At 54.2% G+C, this 16,595-nt stretch overlaps 1 protein-coding gene across 1 annotated transcript; it reads right to left on the reverse strand.

The window, feature by feature from the left end:
• Positions 1-4,071: 4,071 nt before the first annotated feature.
• On the reverse strand, positions 4,072-14,917 carry LOC119157470 (protein Wnt-11b-like). The gene is made up of 6 exons (XM_037408452.1): positions 14,820-14,917; positions 8,464-8,633; positions 7,804-8,039; positions 7,036-7,313; positions 6,079-6,371; positions 4,072-5,308 (listed from the first exon to the last, which is right to left on the reverse strand). The coding sequence occupies exons 3-6, from the start codon at positions 7,949-7,951 to the stop codon at positions 5,134-5,136; spliced, it is 894 nt and encodes a 297-aa protein (XP_037264349.1). The 5' UTR covers positions 7,952-8,039; positions 8,464-8,633; positions 14,820-14,917; the 3' UTR covers positions 4,072-5,133.
• Between the last annotated feature and the right edge of the window lie 1,678 nt (positions 14,918-16,595).

The following is a 16,595-nucleotide window of genomic DNA, read 5'->3' on the forward strand; positions in this document are numbered from 1 at the left end:
CCATACAGCACATGCACGGTGGTCACAGCTGACCCATATGCAAGCTGAGAAAGTCCTCAAAATCTGTATGGCCCCAGTTCTGGGCTGGTGGGAGGATGCTCCTGGAAAAGCCCAGTTGAGTGGCAGCCCCAGGATGGCTTCTGATCCGGAGAGGAGGCTGTTCTGCAGCTCCCTCCCTGCTTTAACTCGCTGTCCGATGGACCTTGCAGACAGTGTGCCCAGGGAAGCACAAAGGGAAGATGCTGCTCTTCAGTGATTCAACCAGGCAGCCATGGCACCTTCTCTGCACTGGCAGAAAAGCGATTCAAAAAGTGCACCGTGAGCAGCCTCCAGGATGCTGCCCATGCTGAACATGGATGAGTTTAAGCAAGCAAGAGGGAGAAATACAGGCTGGTGAAGGGAGGTTTGGCTGCTCAGAAGTGCCACCCCACCCCTCCAGGCCCCTGCAGACATGATGGAGATATCACAAACCTGCAGTATCTGGGATTTTCCCACTCTGATTAAGCAACTGCTCAAATACAGGGTTGAAATACAGGGTTCAGAGGTGGAAGGGATGCCAGCCTGCCCAGCCTAGGAGAAGGGATGGAGGTTTGCTTCCCCTCTGAACCTCACACAGCCATTGCCACAGCTGTCCTTTAAGCTGTGCCCAAGGGCCCTCAGTCTGCAGCCTGGTTCCCCCTCTGGTCTTATGGCTGTTACTCACCTATGTTGATTTGTCCCTTGGCTGAAGATCCCCATAAGGACAATCCCTATTATTATTTGTCATCTTTAGGGCATCACAATATTGCTGAACACCCCGGAAATAAAGGAGAACAGAGATGCAAGGGTTTTTCCTTAAATACAAGCATTTACTCATGTTTGTGTCTTGCGGTGTGACAGTGTAGGCACCAACCATCCCAAAGGTCAAAGCAACATCCCCCGAATATTTACAGCAGTACAGATGCTGATCAACAGTTGAGTGCCCAGACAGTGGTCCCATCCCTTGCCCTCTCCTTGTTCTGGCTCAGCTTTCTTTGTAAAGAGCACAAGCAAAAAGCAGGTGGAGGTCCTGACCCACAGTCCAGTCCGAGCTGTAATGCAGGGCTGAAGGGAAGAAATATCCCAACATGTTCTTGAACACAGAGTCATTCTTCCTCCAAAATGTTTACTTGATTACCAACAGTCTGTTGTCCTTGCTCAGATTATCCTCCTGGAATAAGTTATGTGTCATCCCTCAATGAATAAAGAAATAAAAGGCAAAAAACCCCCACCAAACCCTGGTGCTTTAGCAGCAAAGTCAAGAGTCCATGAAAATCACTCGCCTTTCTCCAGACTTCATTGTCTGCACAAGTCTAACCAGCAGGAGATGATCACATTCATACCAGCGTTACTCTTTTCAAACCCAAATTAAAAGTCAGGCGGTAAGAGAGAGGAGGCTTTCAAAACAAACCCTTTGCCTGGTTCTCGCCACATTTCATGTGGAGGGATGGTTTTCTTCTCTAGGCAAGCCATTTTCAGAGCCATGTCTCCCATGTCAATTCACAGCACCAGAAAGTGAAAGACTTTTGCCATGGCCATGGAGAATTCAGCTCTGGGGAGCCTCATTCCCAGAGAGGCAGATAAACAAAAAGCCACAAGACATTGGGAGAAATGGCTAATGACAGGAAAGTCAAAGAGGTAGATCCATCACATTAGCAGTGAGCCTGGCGAGGGCTTGTGAAGCAGAGGGTAATGACAGCAGCCTACCACAGTCTGGAGGGGACCGATTGTGAAAGTGGGGCAAAAGAAACACGTGAGGAAGTGTCTGAAGGGATGAAAAGCCACAGCTGTTACAGAGATGTTCTTGGTTTCAGGGACACTGCTACCAGCCTTGTCCAGGTTTATTCAGGTCCTGAAGGGCTATCTGCCCAAGCTGGGGATGTTTGGGGTGGAAGCAAGGGTGCAGAGGTTAGAGGTAAGCCTTCCTGCACCAATTTCTTTGGCAGTGTTGCACTGACTGGTGCTAGAAGCCACCGGAGGGTGATATCAGGGTCCAAGTTTTCCCATCTTTTTAAGTCAGGGGGTGCTTGTGCTAGTCTGGTCTGGGGGATGGGTCTCTGTGTTCCCCTGGCACCTTCCCGCTAGCTTTTCTGTCCAAGCAGGGTTAGAGAGAGAAAATGCATCCAGCCAGATGGATCTCCTCAATCCCTGGGGCCAAGTGCAGTGTTTATTCCCTCCAGATCCATAGCCTGATGCTGACTGCCTTGCTCTGGGTCTCGGTCCCTAGGAGACCCTTCCAGTCCAGCAGATCTCACAACCCTGGTAAATCCAGGTGTGAGCCCAGATTACACCACCTCCCACTCAGAGCATTGTCACATAACTGTCACCTCCCCACAATGGTCCCTCCTGCCAGCCTGACCCTTTGCACCCTTCAACTAATTACAATGCTTTCCGATTTCCTGCAGGAGACAAACGGAGCCCAAGGTCCTCGCTACTGATTGACCCCTCCGGTCCTTCCCCAGCTCTTCCCGGTTGGGCTCGCAGTCAAGATGTGAGGAGGGAGAGTAGAGGACTCTGCATATTCAGCACTTGACCCTGCCTTTTCCGAGGCAGAAATTCAAATGGAACCTCTCTAGGAGGGGATCACGACATCTCCCCAGGGCATTCCTAGCTATTGTGGCTCCTCTCCTCTACCCCAGGCTATGTGTGTTTGTAGTTACCAAATGCAAATCACATTTCCCACCCTCCTGGCTGAATCTCTCACTCCACAAGATCCTTCCCCTGTTTTGTCTTTTTTTTTTTTTTTTTTTTTTCCCTCACCAGCTAGTTTTGCAATGCTCTGCAGAGTTCACAGCCCTTCCTGGTTTCACCTCCCTCTGATCTGGTGATGCACTGCAAGGTGGCTGTAGGGAAGGTATTTAAGCAATCCTCCTAATTAAGTACCTGCATCACATCTGGGCTCAGCCTGGCTCTGGACACAGCAACTGCAGCTATTTTGCAGCCTGGCCCCTGAAGACTCCCTTTTCCGAGGAATGCCAGTGACTAACCCCCTAATTGCATTTTAAAAGAAAAACTTGAGATAGCTTTTTGGCCTTTGGCAGTTGTGATGGAAGCCTCGCAGCTGTGGCTTTACTGTCACTCTGGGAAGGCTAGATGTCAGCAGCCAGATCAAGTCAATAGCACATTAACAACTGATAATGATAGTTAACTCACTTGGTTAACTATGTGAGCATATGCTTCACCCCTGAGCATTTCAACTTCCAGCTCCCAGGCTTGTCTCAAGCCACCTTTGACTCTTGGCTCTTATTCATTGTTAACAGAGAAACCTGGAGCACATTAAGTGGAGGGGACCGTTTACAATAAAAGCTCATGACTTGATTCCGTGACCCAGCAGAGGCTATTAAAAATGATTGAATGAATATGGAAATGAGTAATTGTACAGCTGGACTCGGGGCTGAAGGCGGCCAACTCCATTCAATGCAAACCACAAATAAACCAAGGCGCACGCAAAGCCACCAGAGTCTCTAGGTCATGGTGTGAGCTGCAGGAAATTGCTCTAGGATTTCCATCATGTTTACCTGTCCTCTTTGTGCCATGGTTTCTTCTCAGTGCCTTCTCATCCTTCCTCTTGAAAGACTGCACGAACATGAATCTCTTATCCCATGCAAGCGCTTTGCCAGATTCTGCGCTAGGGGAAATGGGGGGCCATGAGAGCCCCCTTCCCTGGCTCCCAGCTCCTTGCTGTTCACACATGCACGCTTGGCTAGTCCAGCCTGCATTCAAAAGGAACAGAAATAATCCTGGACTGCCTCTGTTTCCAGCCTGAATCCCAGGAAGCCAGATTCCTTGCTGGCTGGTCAGAGACCTGAGGAAGCAGGGGATAGAAACCTTCCTTATGTGCACGGCACCTGAGGCTGACAGATTATCTGTAATTAAAGGCAAACCTGGGCCAATGAGCAGCAGAAAGAGTTAAACCCGAACCGGTCCCCTGCTGCTGCCCGTGAGGGTATGGATACTGGGCTTTATGCTCTCCTTACAGCCTTGCTTCCTCTGTGGCCAGCTGAGAAAGACATGAGGGAAAGGGGTTGTCCTAGGAAACATGCCACAGAGAGGTATGATATAATACATTTATTTTAAAAATGTACACCAGAATCCCACTTACATGAAGTGTAGAGACTAAAGGTTCATTCTTATTTCCCTAGGGTCCTGGAGTTGTGTCCTCCCTCCCAGCCAGAGTCCCAGCACATCTGGTATTAAGGGGGTGGAAGGACTGGGCTGAAGACCTTAGTGGTCTGGAAGAAGGGGCAGGAAGGACAAGCCATGGGTATGCCACAAGTTGAGCGAGCACCCACCTCCAACACTAGCCCAGAGGGCAGAAGCTACTCTGCTGCCATGGCTGCTTTGTTAATACAAGGCTTCTAGGTGCAGTTTTGCCATGCTGCCCTGTGTTGGCAGCCTCCGGGCCCGCTCCTGTCCCTAGGTCTGTCTGCTGTCGTGGACCGTCACTGAGAGCAGCAGCAATCTCCATACAGGTCATGGGGAGGATTGATGATTCTGTCTCCTGCAGCAATAACTGCTTCTGCCTGTGTCCAAGCTTGGGTTTCATTTCAGATGTTGCAAAGGGTGCTGGACCAGTATTTGCCCCTGAGGAGTTGGGTGAGCCCACAGCAGAAACCTGTCCCCAGGGCAGCTGCCCATGACCTCCTCACCCAAAGCAGCTTTCTTTCCCTGCGGCCTTCTCCCAACAGACAAGTCTCTACCCCCCTTCCCATCCATCACTCCTGGCGTTCAGGCCACTGTCAGAAACCTCCTGCAAAGAGACAATGGCAGCCCAGGGTCCCCATTCACCCCTGGAAAAAAGGGGCTGTGCTGCATGCGGAGTGATAGATGGTTTGTCCCCAGCTGGAGACAGAGGGCTGGACACTCCCCGCCAGCTGCAGGAGGGCAGCCCTTTGTCCTGCTCTGGAGAGATGGAGCAGAGGTCGGCCTCCGGTCTTAGGCTTCCCGGCATCTCTCAGTTTGAGGTCTTCTGTGGTAATGCGAGCGTCCAGGCTTCCCGCATAGCCCCCTTCTTGCCGGAGGTCGGCGCATCCCTTGCGATGATGTTCTGTCTCCAGCTGTGCCCCAGAGGATACCAGCGCAAGAGTCCTCCCACCTGCCGTGACGCCTCTGGCATTATTTACAGACGTATCTCTCCACCTTCCGCTGACACTTCTTGCACATCACGTAGCAGCACCAGTGATACTTGCAGTGACACCTCTCCACCACCTCCTCCGTGTAGGTGTTGTAGCCACGGCCACAGCACATCAGGTTGCAACTGTCACTGCCCACGGAGGTCTTGTTGCACTGCCTGTCAGGAGGAGGATGCACAAGCGGGAGCTGAGGGCATGTACCTGCCCACCCATGGCGGTGACGCTGACCACAGCTCTCTGCCCTGACCTCCTCCCAGAGCTGACTTGCCCATAGCAGAGGGCAGCGAGATGCACGGGTCTGCTTGCAGACTGGCGTGGATGTCAGCTGGTGTTATTACGGCAGCGTGTGAGCGGCTGAGGTTGGGCACACTCAGTCTGTATCACACTGGGGAAAGGAACCTCCCGGGGAGAAGGAGGGGTGGATGGCTAGGACCAGGAACTGCTACTGCTAGATCTAACAGGGATTGCACGTCACAGCCCTGAGGCAGCCCTGGCTCAGCATTCAGAGGAGGCTTCCCCATCCTTCTAAAAACCCCCTGCCTGCCCTGCAGTCGCTCCAGAAAGGAGACATCTGGGAAGCACCACAGCCTCCAAGGTCTGCTGAACCGTTCTGGTTACCGGCAGACAGCACCCTAAGGCTTGCAGGGAGAGGCGGTATTTCCCTTTCTGACTCCTCACTGGATGGACCTGTCCTGGAGAGTGGAGCTGAGGGACTCTCGGTAAGGGCTTTCCCCTGCCTTTACACCTGCATGGCATCTGCCTTCCTGCCCTCCTTGGGGCTTTAAGAAGCAAACATTTCACAGGAGTGCCTGTGGTGTCGCATCTGACGGGGGACTGCCCATCCACACCAGCACGCTTTCAGATCCAGTGGTACAAACACTCATGAAAACAGAGGCTGAGTTACAGCGTATTAAGTGCAGTTTCTTACCTATCATGTGTCCCCAGAGACCCCAGGTGGAGATTCAGTGTGCAGTAGTCGGGAGAGCTGATGAGATAAACTAGATCCGTCTCTTTCACTGGCCTGACATCCATTCCTTTGGGTATCAGCTGCTTCCTGGGCCCTATGAGCCGGTGGGTCACCCTGACGGCTGCCAGGTACTTGGACTTGAGGTCAGAGGCAATTTCATCTAGGTTTGGCAGTCCCTTCCAGCAGGTCTTCACCGAACAGGAGCCTGAAACACCATGGCATTTACACTTGGTATCTAGGGAGTCACTCAGCACCTGCAGAGGACAGGAAAACAGATGAATTTGCTTCTGCTTTCTCCTGGTATCCACCCTACAGATCGATTTGCAAGAGCATCCATGGGAAGTTTCAAGAGATGAAAGAGCTCAGCTGCTTACTGCCACCTTTAAATGAATATAATGGGGCAATCGAGGACTCAGCCCTGCTTCATTCCCCTTATGATAAGAACCTGATACTTGGGGAACTCCCTGCTGGAGCTTGCAGTGGGGCTGGTGGCCTCTCCAGCCAACAGAGTGCAGAATGGCCACATCCTCACCTGGGGAAGTGAGTGCATGAAAGCACAAAAAGCACACCCCCCCCCACTACTCTGCAGGGCTGGGGTGCCCAGCTGGAGAGGGTCAGGATGGGCCCCTGCTTCCCATCAGAGGGGCAGAAAGAAGTGCTGGAAGCGCTGGTGTGAAGTGATAAATATCTTGTGCTTGTTGTGGAAAGGGTGCAGGGATGTTTGGGAGGTGGGTAGCAGTGGGGGATGCCTCTGCAAACACATGTAACTCCATTTTAACCGTTTAGTTGCCTCCTGACCTTAAGCACAGCATCCCAGTAGCCTGGCCAGAGCCTACCCCCTCACATTAGGCACCTCTGCCCCCCAGGCTGCTGTAGGTGTGCTGGGCACCAGCAGTCCCTGGTGGGCACCATACCCACCTGCCTGCCCACCACGTTGTTATGCAGATTCATGGCCTTGAGCGCTTGTGTCCCCAACTTGCTGGATTTTAAAGGACTGTCAGCAAAAGCGGAGCCAAGCTGGAGGCCGTAGTGCAGGTTGTCCCCACAGCCACCCCACCTGAAGTCCAGCCCGGGGACCTCGGAGGGGACAGAGCCGCAGGAGCAGAGAGGGAGCTCTCCTGAGCTGCAGGCTTGGGCGATGGAGTGTGTGACGGCAGCGGCAGCCAGGGCGTAGACAAAGGCGGATTCCCTGGTTCCTGGGAAGAAGAGGGGGAGATGTCCTTCCTCCCTGCCCGGCCAAACACTCCTCTCAAAGATCTCACAATGTAAATGAGGGGTTTTTTTCTTGCGGCAGGATAAAACCAAGGCCCAGTGTTTTTCTTGCATATATTTTTAGCCTGTGCCACCCATTATGTTATACTGTCAGTATACAGCCTGTGTCCCCACCACTTCCCCCCCCCCCCCCCCCCAGCCTTTTTTCGAGCCTCTAGCAGCTGTTTTTGTTTGAAATGACAGTTACTGCAGGTTTAACACTGCTAGGCTTTCCGGATCAGGACTAATGCTTTGATGTGTACTGCTAATTCCAGTGTAATGGCAGCAGGTTTTCCCCAAAATATATACCTAAGGCAAAGTTAACGCCCATCAGCTGAACAGCAGGACTGCACGTTAAAAGCGCTGCCAGGCGGCCTGGAAAGCTGTGTGGGGCAGAAAGAGGAGCATGAACACAGCAGACAAAGCATCCTTTACCTTTCAGCAGGTCAGGGCCGAAGCTGGGGGCATGCTGGATGGAGGAGCAGTTCCACCTCATGTCTGCGAAGGTCTTCTGGCAGACGCTCTTGGTCCGGCGGGCAGCCCGGACGATGCTGTGCATGACCTCCAGGTTCCTGCGGCACATCTGGAACTGGTCGGGCACCAGCCCAGCCAGCAGCCGGCAGTGGTGGCTTTCATTCCAGGCGACCCCGCTACTGCTCTCCGTCAGCCCGCTGTGGGGAGAGGGTGGGTGTCAGCAGGGTGGGGGGAGCACGGGCATCCCTCTGGGGACCCAACCGGGGAGAGGGAGCCGCCGAGGGGGGCACCGGGGGAGGTGGGGCGCATCCCACTACTCACAGCCACTGGATGGCCGTGGAGAGCCCCAGATGGCAGAGCAGCACGGCAGCGGCCGTGGGGTGACCCATGACCCGGGCTGGGACCCGGGCCGGGACCAGGACCAGGGCTGGGGCTGCTCTGCGCTGCCGCCCCCTTTTATAGCCGCGGGCGGTCCTGTCCTGTCCTCCCCCCCCCCCCCACTTCCCCCCCCCCGGGGAGGGGAACAAAGGCAGTTTCGGTGCCATTCACAGCGGGTTAGGGCAGTGGGGGGGTGGAGGGAGGTACAGCTGTTAGCAGCAGCGACCATCCCTGAAACAGCACCTGGGAACTGATGAAGAGATGACCGGCTGAAGGGTGGGGAGCTGCGGGGCATCAGGTCTGGCACGTCACCCCACTAAGTGCTTGGATGCTGCATACCCCTTCACGCCCTGGCAAGGAAGGCGTAGAGACCAGAGCCATGGCATTCTCCACCTCTGGCATCTTCAGGAGAGCTGTCGGATCACAAAGCGGGTACATGTGTCTTTGCTCAGGATGTAAAAACATGCCTGTAACTGGCTGGCAGGAATCGGAAAGAGAGGGGGACATTAGTAAAGGACAGAAGGGGTTGACATAGGCTGGTAGTAATTTCTGGCTTTTTACTTATTTTCTTTGCAAGAAGCTTTGAACAACACATTTTCTCTGACCCAGAAAGAGTGAAAGTCTCAGCTGCCTGCCTCCTCTTGTCTCCAGAGCCCCATGAGAACAGCCAGGATGCTGCAATAACCAAAACTCCAGATGTATATGTGTCAATCAAGGGTGTGGGCACTGGTGTCTTCAGCCTGGAGAGGACCCAGCCAAAGGCTGTGCTGGGACTGAACCTGATTGAATGTGAGGAAATCCTGCCCCTAGACACAACTTCACAGCTTCAGCCCCAGCCCCTTTTCTTACAGACAAACCATTTTACTGCCCCATCCTCAGCTGGGGCATTGGCATCTGCTAGCAGGTTTCGTAACTGCGGAGGAAGAGGGTGAGCAGAAAGGGGACATGTAGAAGGGCTCTCAGCACGTAGCCCACAAGCTCATTCCAAAGCAATTGGGTTAAAGCAACCTCTCCCTGCTGCAGGAAGGTGCTGGGCTGCAGTGCAGGGACTCCCTCTGCCGCACCCTGTTCTACAGCCCTGCCCATGCAAACTTGAGAAACAGCCCTAAAACTGAACGCGCCCATTAGCAGACATGTGGTCAGAGCAGGATCTAACTCAGCGTGGGGCTGTCTTTAGCTTGTCAGCGCTTCAAACCCCAGTCTGTAGTTGGCATTGGGCTGTCTGTTGCCTTCAGTACCCCAAAGTGCATAGGGGCAGGAGGGACAGCTAAAGGGCTTCGCTTTACCTCTGTTGCTGGGCTTTCTGCGTCAGGACTAACGCTTTGATGGGTACCGCTAATTCCAGGCTCCTGAAAGCAGCATAACCAGCTTCCACAGCAATTTGCCTCTCCAGGCCAAGAAAAGGAGCTTAAAGTCCACTGGCTGTCTCACAGACAGCCCAAAGGGGAGTTTGCCCAGTGCCGTGGGCAAGCTGATGTGTGCATGTCCATGGGCCAGCACTGGGCATGGGTGTCACCTGCTGAAGTGCCCTTGTCATTGCAGGGACCAGATTACAGCTGACAGAAATGATGCAGCCAGGAAAACGGCATCTGCCTGGACAGGAGCGAGTTTGGTGTGACATTTCCATGGCTTGCACATGCTTGTCACAAGGTGTGCTTTTCTGAATCTTTCCCCTCCCTGAGCAGAAAAGCACAAGTGCAGCCTTGCTGCTGTGAAGACCTTCAGGGACCAGGTAGGCTGATATTTTCCCACTGTGGGAGGTGACATTTGAGAGACAAGTCCAGCTGACACCAGCTTCTTTTGGTAACAGCCACAAGTTGAAGACCTCTACTTTGGGCTTTCACTTTCTCCCTCGCTGTGCAACTTCCCTTCTCACTGGCAGGTGCTTTCCCTTTAAAGGGCAAAACTGGGTGGCTGGTTAGCAGCCCCTCATGACCTCCCTTTGACTTGCTATCATGTGCACTAAAACTAGGACGCGCAGCTTGAATTGATGACCTTCCCACACTACTCCCATGGGATGAAAAGGCCACAAGGTGCATTGTGCCAGAGCAATGGCCCATGAGGAAGGGTCCTGCTGGGAAAGCACCGAGGTCACTCCCAAATCCCAAGCAGAGTTACAAGGGGCTTAATTAAAGGGCAGAGAGAAAAGCAAAGAGACGCTGTGTTCAGTCCCTGGAATTGGCTGGCTCTGATCCCATTAATCTTCTTCTCCCTCATGCCTGTGGGCTGACACCAAAAGGCTCCAAAGTTACAGCAAGCTCTTGTCAGCTGAGGAATGATTTTTCAGCAGGAAGAGGAAAGGTACAGGATAAAAGCAAATTTAATTTGCTGAGCTGCTTGTCGGGGCACACAGCTTGGATGTCTCTGCAGGGGGCATGTGGAGGCCAGCAACCACCATCCACGGATTTCTGCTTTGGAGTGGCTTCAGCAGGAAGCCTGTCCCGCTCTGGACGTCCCACTGGCTGCTATGCCACTGGCTGAACATTGGCACTGTTGGGCTGGGACTCGCTGGTCTGGGGCAACAGGGGCCTTTTCTCACTGCAATTGGTACTTAGAAAATTGACCCAAGTATTTCAGGGTGTGAAATGCTTTCCCGGCTGCAGAAAGCAGAGTCTCTGTTGGAGAGGACAAGGGATAAGCCAAGTCTATATTCCCTAAACACTAAATCCTGCGTTTTGGTTTCAGTCCCCAAAATGAGGGCAAAGCTGGTTAGAATAACAAGAGCCTGCCTGTTTTTATGGGATAAGGTAGCAAGGAGCATGCCCAGTCCTATAGCACGTGCTGCTCCCAACCACTGCAGACCAAGCAGCAAGTACAACAGAGTCCTCCAGCACCTGTGGGACATCAGGGCAGGTCCTGCCCGACTGCTGCCCTCTCCAGCCCTGAATACTGCCCCATGAAGGAAGATGTAAGGGCAAGTCAGACCCTAGCTAGCACAGTTTGTGCTCCCCAGGGAGGTCCCCAGGGAGGCCGAGCGCAGGCATCTGGGCAGATTTCATCCATCTACAGGGCATCCACCCTGGGGAGCCCTTAGAGCATCTTCCACTTTCTAGGCTTCCTTATGGTCCCAGACGCGGCTCAAGCACCCTGACCGTTTCCAGAATACAATTTACTTTTTTTTATGTCACCATTAAGTGATCCCCATGAAATGACTCTCTCTCGGAGAACTCACTTGGCCTCAGAGTACCCGTGACAAAACCCACAAATGGGTTTGAGGCACAAGTGCGTGCAAAGGGTTAGAGCTGCATCGTGCGGTAGAGAAAGAGCCAGGCAGAGCTGACTGTGAAGGGTTTCACCACTGCTCAGCTCACGTCCCGTATGGTTTGCTGGAAAGACCCACTGCCCACCCCAGTCCCTGAGCTTTGAGACAACCTCAGTGCACCCCCCAAGGGCCAGAACTGACCAGCACTGTAGGACAGGAGACCATTTCCTCAGTTATCTGCAAGTCCCCGTATCTTCAGCCTGACTCAGCTGCTCCGTCATCAGCCCAAAGTCTCCTCCAGCACCCCAGCTATTTAAGAAAGCCGCTGTTTGTTTTGCTCCAGTGGTACCTGAGTCCTGCCGTCCTGTGTAAGATCAAACTCTCTCCAGCCTCCACCCCAGGTGGCATGTGGCAGAGACAAACCTGATCTCTGAACCTGGTCTGCTTCTACCGAGGGCTCTCTCGTAAGAGATAGTCCTTGTTAAGTCCCTGGCATGATGGATTTTGCTTATACACATCACAGATCCCAAGGGTGGAGGAAGAAAAGCCCCACGAAGCAGCACCTGCTGTTGGGGCCAGATGCTGGTGCGGTGTGGGACGGGGTGACAGCACCCTGGGGTGCCTGGGGCTCTGCCACGTGACTGGCAGCTTGGTGCTGCGAGACTCCTGAGGGCCTGGCGTAAAGCTGGGCTCCTTCGCCGTGAAGTTACTCATTGTCTTTGGTGAAAGACCCAAGTGAGACTGGTCTCACCACAGTGACATAGTCCAGCTCTCACCTTCCCTGAGCCGGTTGAGTCCTGCTGGCACTCACTGTGCTGTGGAAGTCCCTGGTATTTCTTTGACATCCCACCTTCCCGATCATGGCTTTTGCAGATCCTTCTCTTACCTCGACACAAAATCAGATACGGTGTCCGCACTTCTCCCTTGTGCTAGCCTAAGCGCTCCTTTCAATTAACCCTGAGGATTTTGATGTTATGAAATATTCTCTGTAAGTTCCCCTTTCAGCCTTGGGGAGTGGGGAAATGCCTTGGGCCCTGAGGGGGACATTGCGGGGAAATCTGAACAGCTTCTGAAGGGATTAGGAATTTTCTGACCAGGAAAAGCTGCCTTTGTCAGTGTTGGGAGGTGTCTGGGTACTTTTTTGGGCATCATGTGCTCAGTGGGCAGAGGGAGGGCAGCGAAGGCAGGAATTGCCAAGCAAAAGCAATCCCGTGCACTGGGCACATCTAACCAGACACCTCCTTCTTCAGACTTCAGCCAGAAGGATGCAGGACCTCCAGTGGCTTCCAGTCCTTCCCAGTTACAGTCACTGTGCCCTGGACTCCTCTGTGGCAGGTGTCCTGCATCCAGCCTGCCAGGACGAGCTGCTTTGCTGGTTGTTGCTCCAAAGTGTCCCAGCGCCACATCTCTGCTGAGGGATGAGGAGGTCTCGGTGGGACTGCAGGGTCTGTTGGAGATGCTAATCCTTCTGGGGTGATTTCTAACGTTATCTCATCAGCTGCCCACACGGCCCAAGAAAAAGTGACCATCAGCACAACTAGACCCAGCAACAGAGGATTTCAGACAAGAGGGTCAGGAGGGTCAGCAATCCCCTAATCTCTCCTGAGACACAAAGGTGGGCAAAGTGCAAGCCCACCTCTGTGCAGGTGGAGGGGGAGGAAGGTCTGGGCTTGCTACCTAGGCAAAGCTGCTTTCCAGCTGGGTGGCCCCAGCATACACTGGTTCCTGGCCCTGGTCCTCCCCAGAGCCCCCCACCGTGGAACACCCTCTTCCCTGCTGGCCATGGTGCAGTGGCACGCACAGCCCCAGCACCCACTGCGGCTGGTACAGGCTGAGCTTCAGGAGACGGACAGCAGGGATGCCCGACCGCCCGGGTGGGACGTGGAGCGTTGCCCTGCCATTGCCCAAGCTGCTCGGTCCAAAGGCTGGTCTGAGTGGGCTTAGAGCTTCCAGACCAGAATGGACCCATCCCTTGCACAAGGGGCTGACCGGGTCTCTGCTCTGTGCAGTGTGAGGCCCAGAAAGGAGAGGGGATATTGCCACCTTCTGGCCAGTGGTTTTGCTTTTAAGGGCCACCACCACCCCTTCGGGTCCCTGGAGAACCTGCTTTCACCATGCTCCTGCCTGCCGCGTTGGTGCTGGCAAGTCTCACAGGCACTTTCCCCCCTACTAACCATATTGCTTTCAGGAAGGCTCCTCAAGATGTGGATGGCGTCTTATTCTGGGACCTGGAGGACCTCAGATGGGTTGCCACAGCCAGTTCATACTGGGGTTGGATGGCAGGTGGGAAAGCAAGAGCATCTGGGTTCCAAGGGGTTCAGGGGGAGCTGTGGACAAGGGTCAGGAAAAGCTGCCGGAGAGCAGGAATGCAGAGAGGAGGTGTGCGAGGGCGGTCTGGCAGGTGGAGGCATCTTGCAGGTGCTGGGAGCTGTGACCAGAGAGGCTACGCGCCACCCTGTCCCATTCCTTGGGATGCAAGGTCCCTGTGGGAGCGGGGCCAGGGCATGGCAAGCCAGTGCCAGTGTAGGGAACGGTGTCCAGTGATTTCTGAGGTCAGCCTCCTGCTCAAGCCTGCTGCCTCTTATGAAAGGTGATTTTTACCAACCCCTCTTCACAGAAAATTTTTGCAATGACTAAGTAGTAGGACACACACAAAAAAGGCTTCCTTTTAAAGCAAAAGTAGTCCTACATTTGATGTCAATTCCTCCTCTTAGCTCCATCCGTGGAGCAACTCTAGGGTAAGTGCTAAAAATACTCCTTCCCCTTCCATGTCAGGCTCTCTCTTGGGGAAGGAGGAGAGCAGGAGGGGATTCCCAGCCCGGGAGAAAGGCTTCCCTTCCCCAGCCTGCTCGTGATGGAGAGCCACTGTGGGGAGAAAGTGCTGGGGCTTCACCTGCAGGTGCTAAGCAGAGGGAAAGACCAGTGGGGAGCAGGGAGGAACACTGGAAAATGTCACCCCCGCACCTGCCTGCTTGGTGCTGGCTGCCCTGGGGGCACAGCCAGGAGGGGAAGGCTCAAGGAGGAGCTCACAGGTGGGCAAGGAGAAGACCTGTTGCTGGGTCGGGGCTTGCCTGCGAACAGAGCTTGCTCCTGGGATTAAGCTAATTAGTGGAAGAACATCAAATAGTTGTCCTGGATGGCCAAAGGTTCATGTCCTCCACCCCTGGGACTCGGACAGGGGCCAAAGCAAATGCCCATGAATGGTTTGTGACCTGCGTAAGCACATGGGGACCCCTCCCCATGCACCATCCCAGCTTGCAATGGCTTTTGTCTTCCAGGCTCAGGAGAGGCAGCTTTGTATGAGGACCTTCCAAGAGTTCCCCTGCCATCAAAGTGCCCCACGTCCCCTCAAGCCCCTGGTGACTCCCCTCAAGCTCCCCAGCCCACGCTCACCTACCGAGCAACCGCATGAAGAGCCACATCCTTTGGCCTGGGAGGCTGTGAAAGCACCTGGTTATGATGACAGCACCAGGTTGTGGTGACGCAGGTGGTGATGGCACACTGTCATGTAGCACTGACGTCTTGGCAAGGAGACAGGTTGTGCTCCCTGGCCAGCTCTTGCCACATCCCACAGGTTGTGGACGAGATCCCTGCTGCAGGGGGGTGCCAGGGAGCATCCCATCCCCTCCGGAGGCTGGGGATGCTGGTGAGGGTCTCCCTGGGTGGTAGGAGACTGTCTTGCTGCAGAGAGCTGCTTTCCTTTAGCGAAACCGTCCTCCTTCCTCTTTCTGATGTAGTGTGGAGTCTGTGACCTCACCACAGGATGGATACTGAGAAGCTGGATACTGGGGTGGTGGGGACCAGCTCCTGCCAGCCTATCTCCTCCAGAACCGCTTACACACGATGCTTCATCTGGCCCCGTGGCCTTCCAGTGCCCCAAAGCTGCAACCAGGGATGGTGGGGCTGCACCTGCCTGGGGGTTCCAACTGTAAGGAGACAGAGCACCTGGTGACATCTCGTGTGCTAATGTGGCAGTGACCCATTGCGGGCAGCACACACCAAGGCAGCTCAGAGCAAGCTCTGCAGCACATCCTGTCCCCAGGGCCTGGGGACAGCTGGGTTGGGGGATCCAGCTGCAGAACATGTGTCAGCATCTGCGCTCCCCCCACAAACCTCAGGACAACCCAGGCAAGGATGCTGCAGAAGGCAGTACAGGACTTTGCAAGGCGGAGGAGGTGCTGGGGGCTGCGTTCCCCATCTGCCCCCTGCCAGAGTCTCCTCTGGCTGAAGGTCTGTGTGCTGGAGAGCCAGTGGCAGGTCCCAGCCTGGCTGGAGCCCCACCAGAGAGGAAGAAAGTGTCATGAATAACACGCCCGACCTCACTAACTAGGCTAGAAATAGCTGCCAGGGGAGTTTTGTTGAGTCACGCAGAAGAGGCTGTGACAGTGAGTGATAATGGAAAGCAGTGGCGGCACAGCCCTACGAATGGGAGGGACACATGGGCTCATGTCCTGGAGGTGACACATGGGGATGAGCCACTGCCACCAGCCTACTGTCCCATCCCAAAGCCACAGAGCAAAGCTGCGTTAGCTGAAAGCACGTAAAAGGCATCCTGCCGCAGGGAGCCAGGCTATGGTAAGAGGACACTGGTTTATGAGATCAGCTGCATTTGGGAACACGTTGCAGCAACATCAGCAAAAAATAAAAGATGCGATACCTTCGTGATGCCTCCAGCAGCCATTCTGCTGCTGTCTGCGTGGAAGTGGATGTACCTGAGCTCTTTCATCAGGTGAAACCCGGGGCAGGAGCTGCTGGGCAGAGGGAGGAAAACGGCATTCTCTGCTGCAGCGGTTTCATGCCTTGCGATAGCCTAAAGGACGTTATGTTGCATTGTCTTGTCCCAGAGCTGGGGACATTTAGGCTGACCTGTGCTCCGTCCGAACATGAGGATGAGGAGTACTCTCCCTGCTCTGCCAGGCAGGGAAGTGGTATCAGCCAGCCAGCAACCAGGAAATTCTTCACCTCTCGAAGCAGAGGAAGCTCTGGCTCTCATCTCCATGGAGAAAAAGGGAAAAAGGGGGGGGAGGGGGCCGGGGGGAAGTGTGCTTTAATTGCAAGTTAGTTGCAGACGAGGTAATTTCCGCATGAGTTAGCAGAACAGCTAGTTGGAAATTTTTGATAAAATCTATTTTTCTTTGAAAATGCAGATCCAGTGAAATGTGAAGGCTTTCCA

The sequence above is a fragment of the Falco rusticolus genome, chromosome 14 (assembly GCF_015220075.1).
Source record: "Falco rusticolus isolate bFalRus1 chromosome 14, bFalRus1.pri, whole genome shotgun sequence".
Taxonomy (NCBI): Eukaryota; Metazoa; Chordata; class Aves; order Falconiformes; family Falconidae; genus Falco; species Falco rusticolus.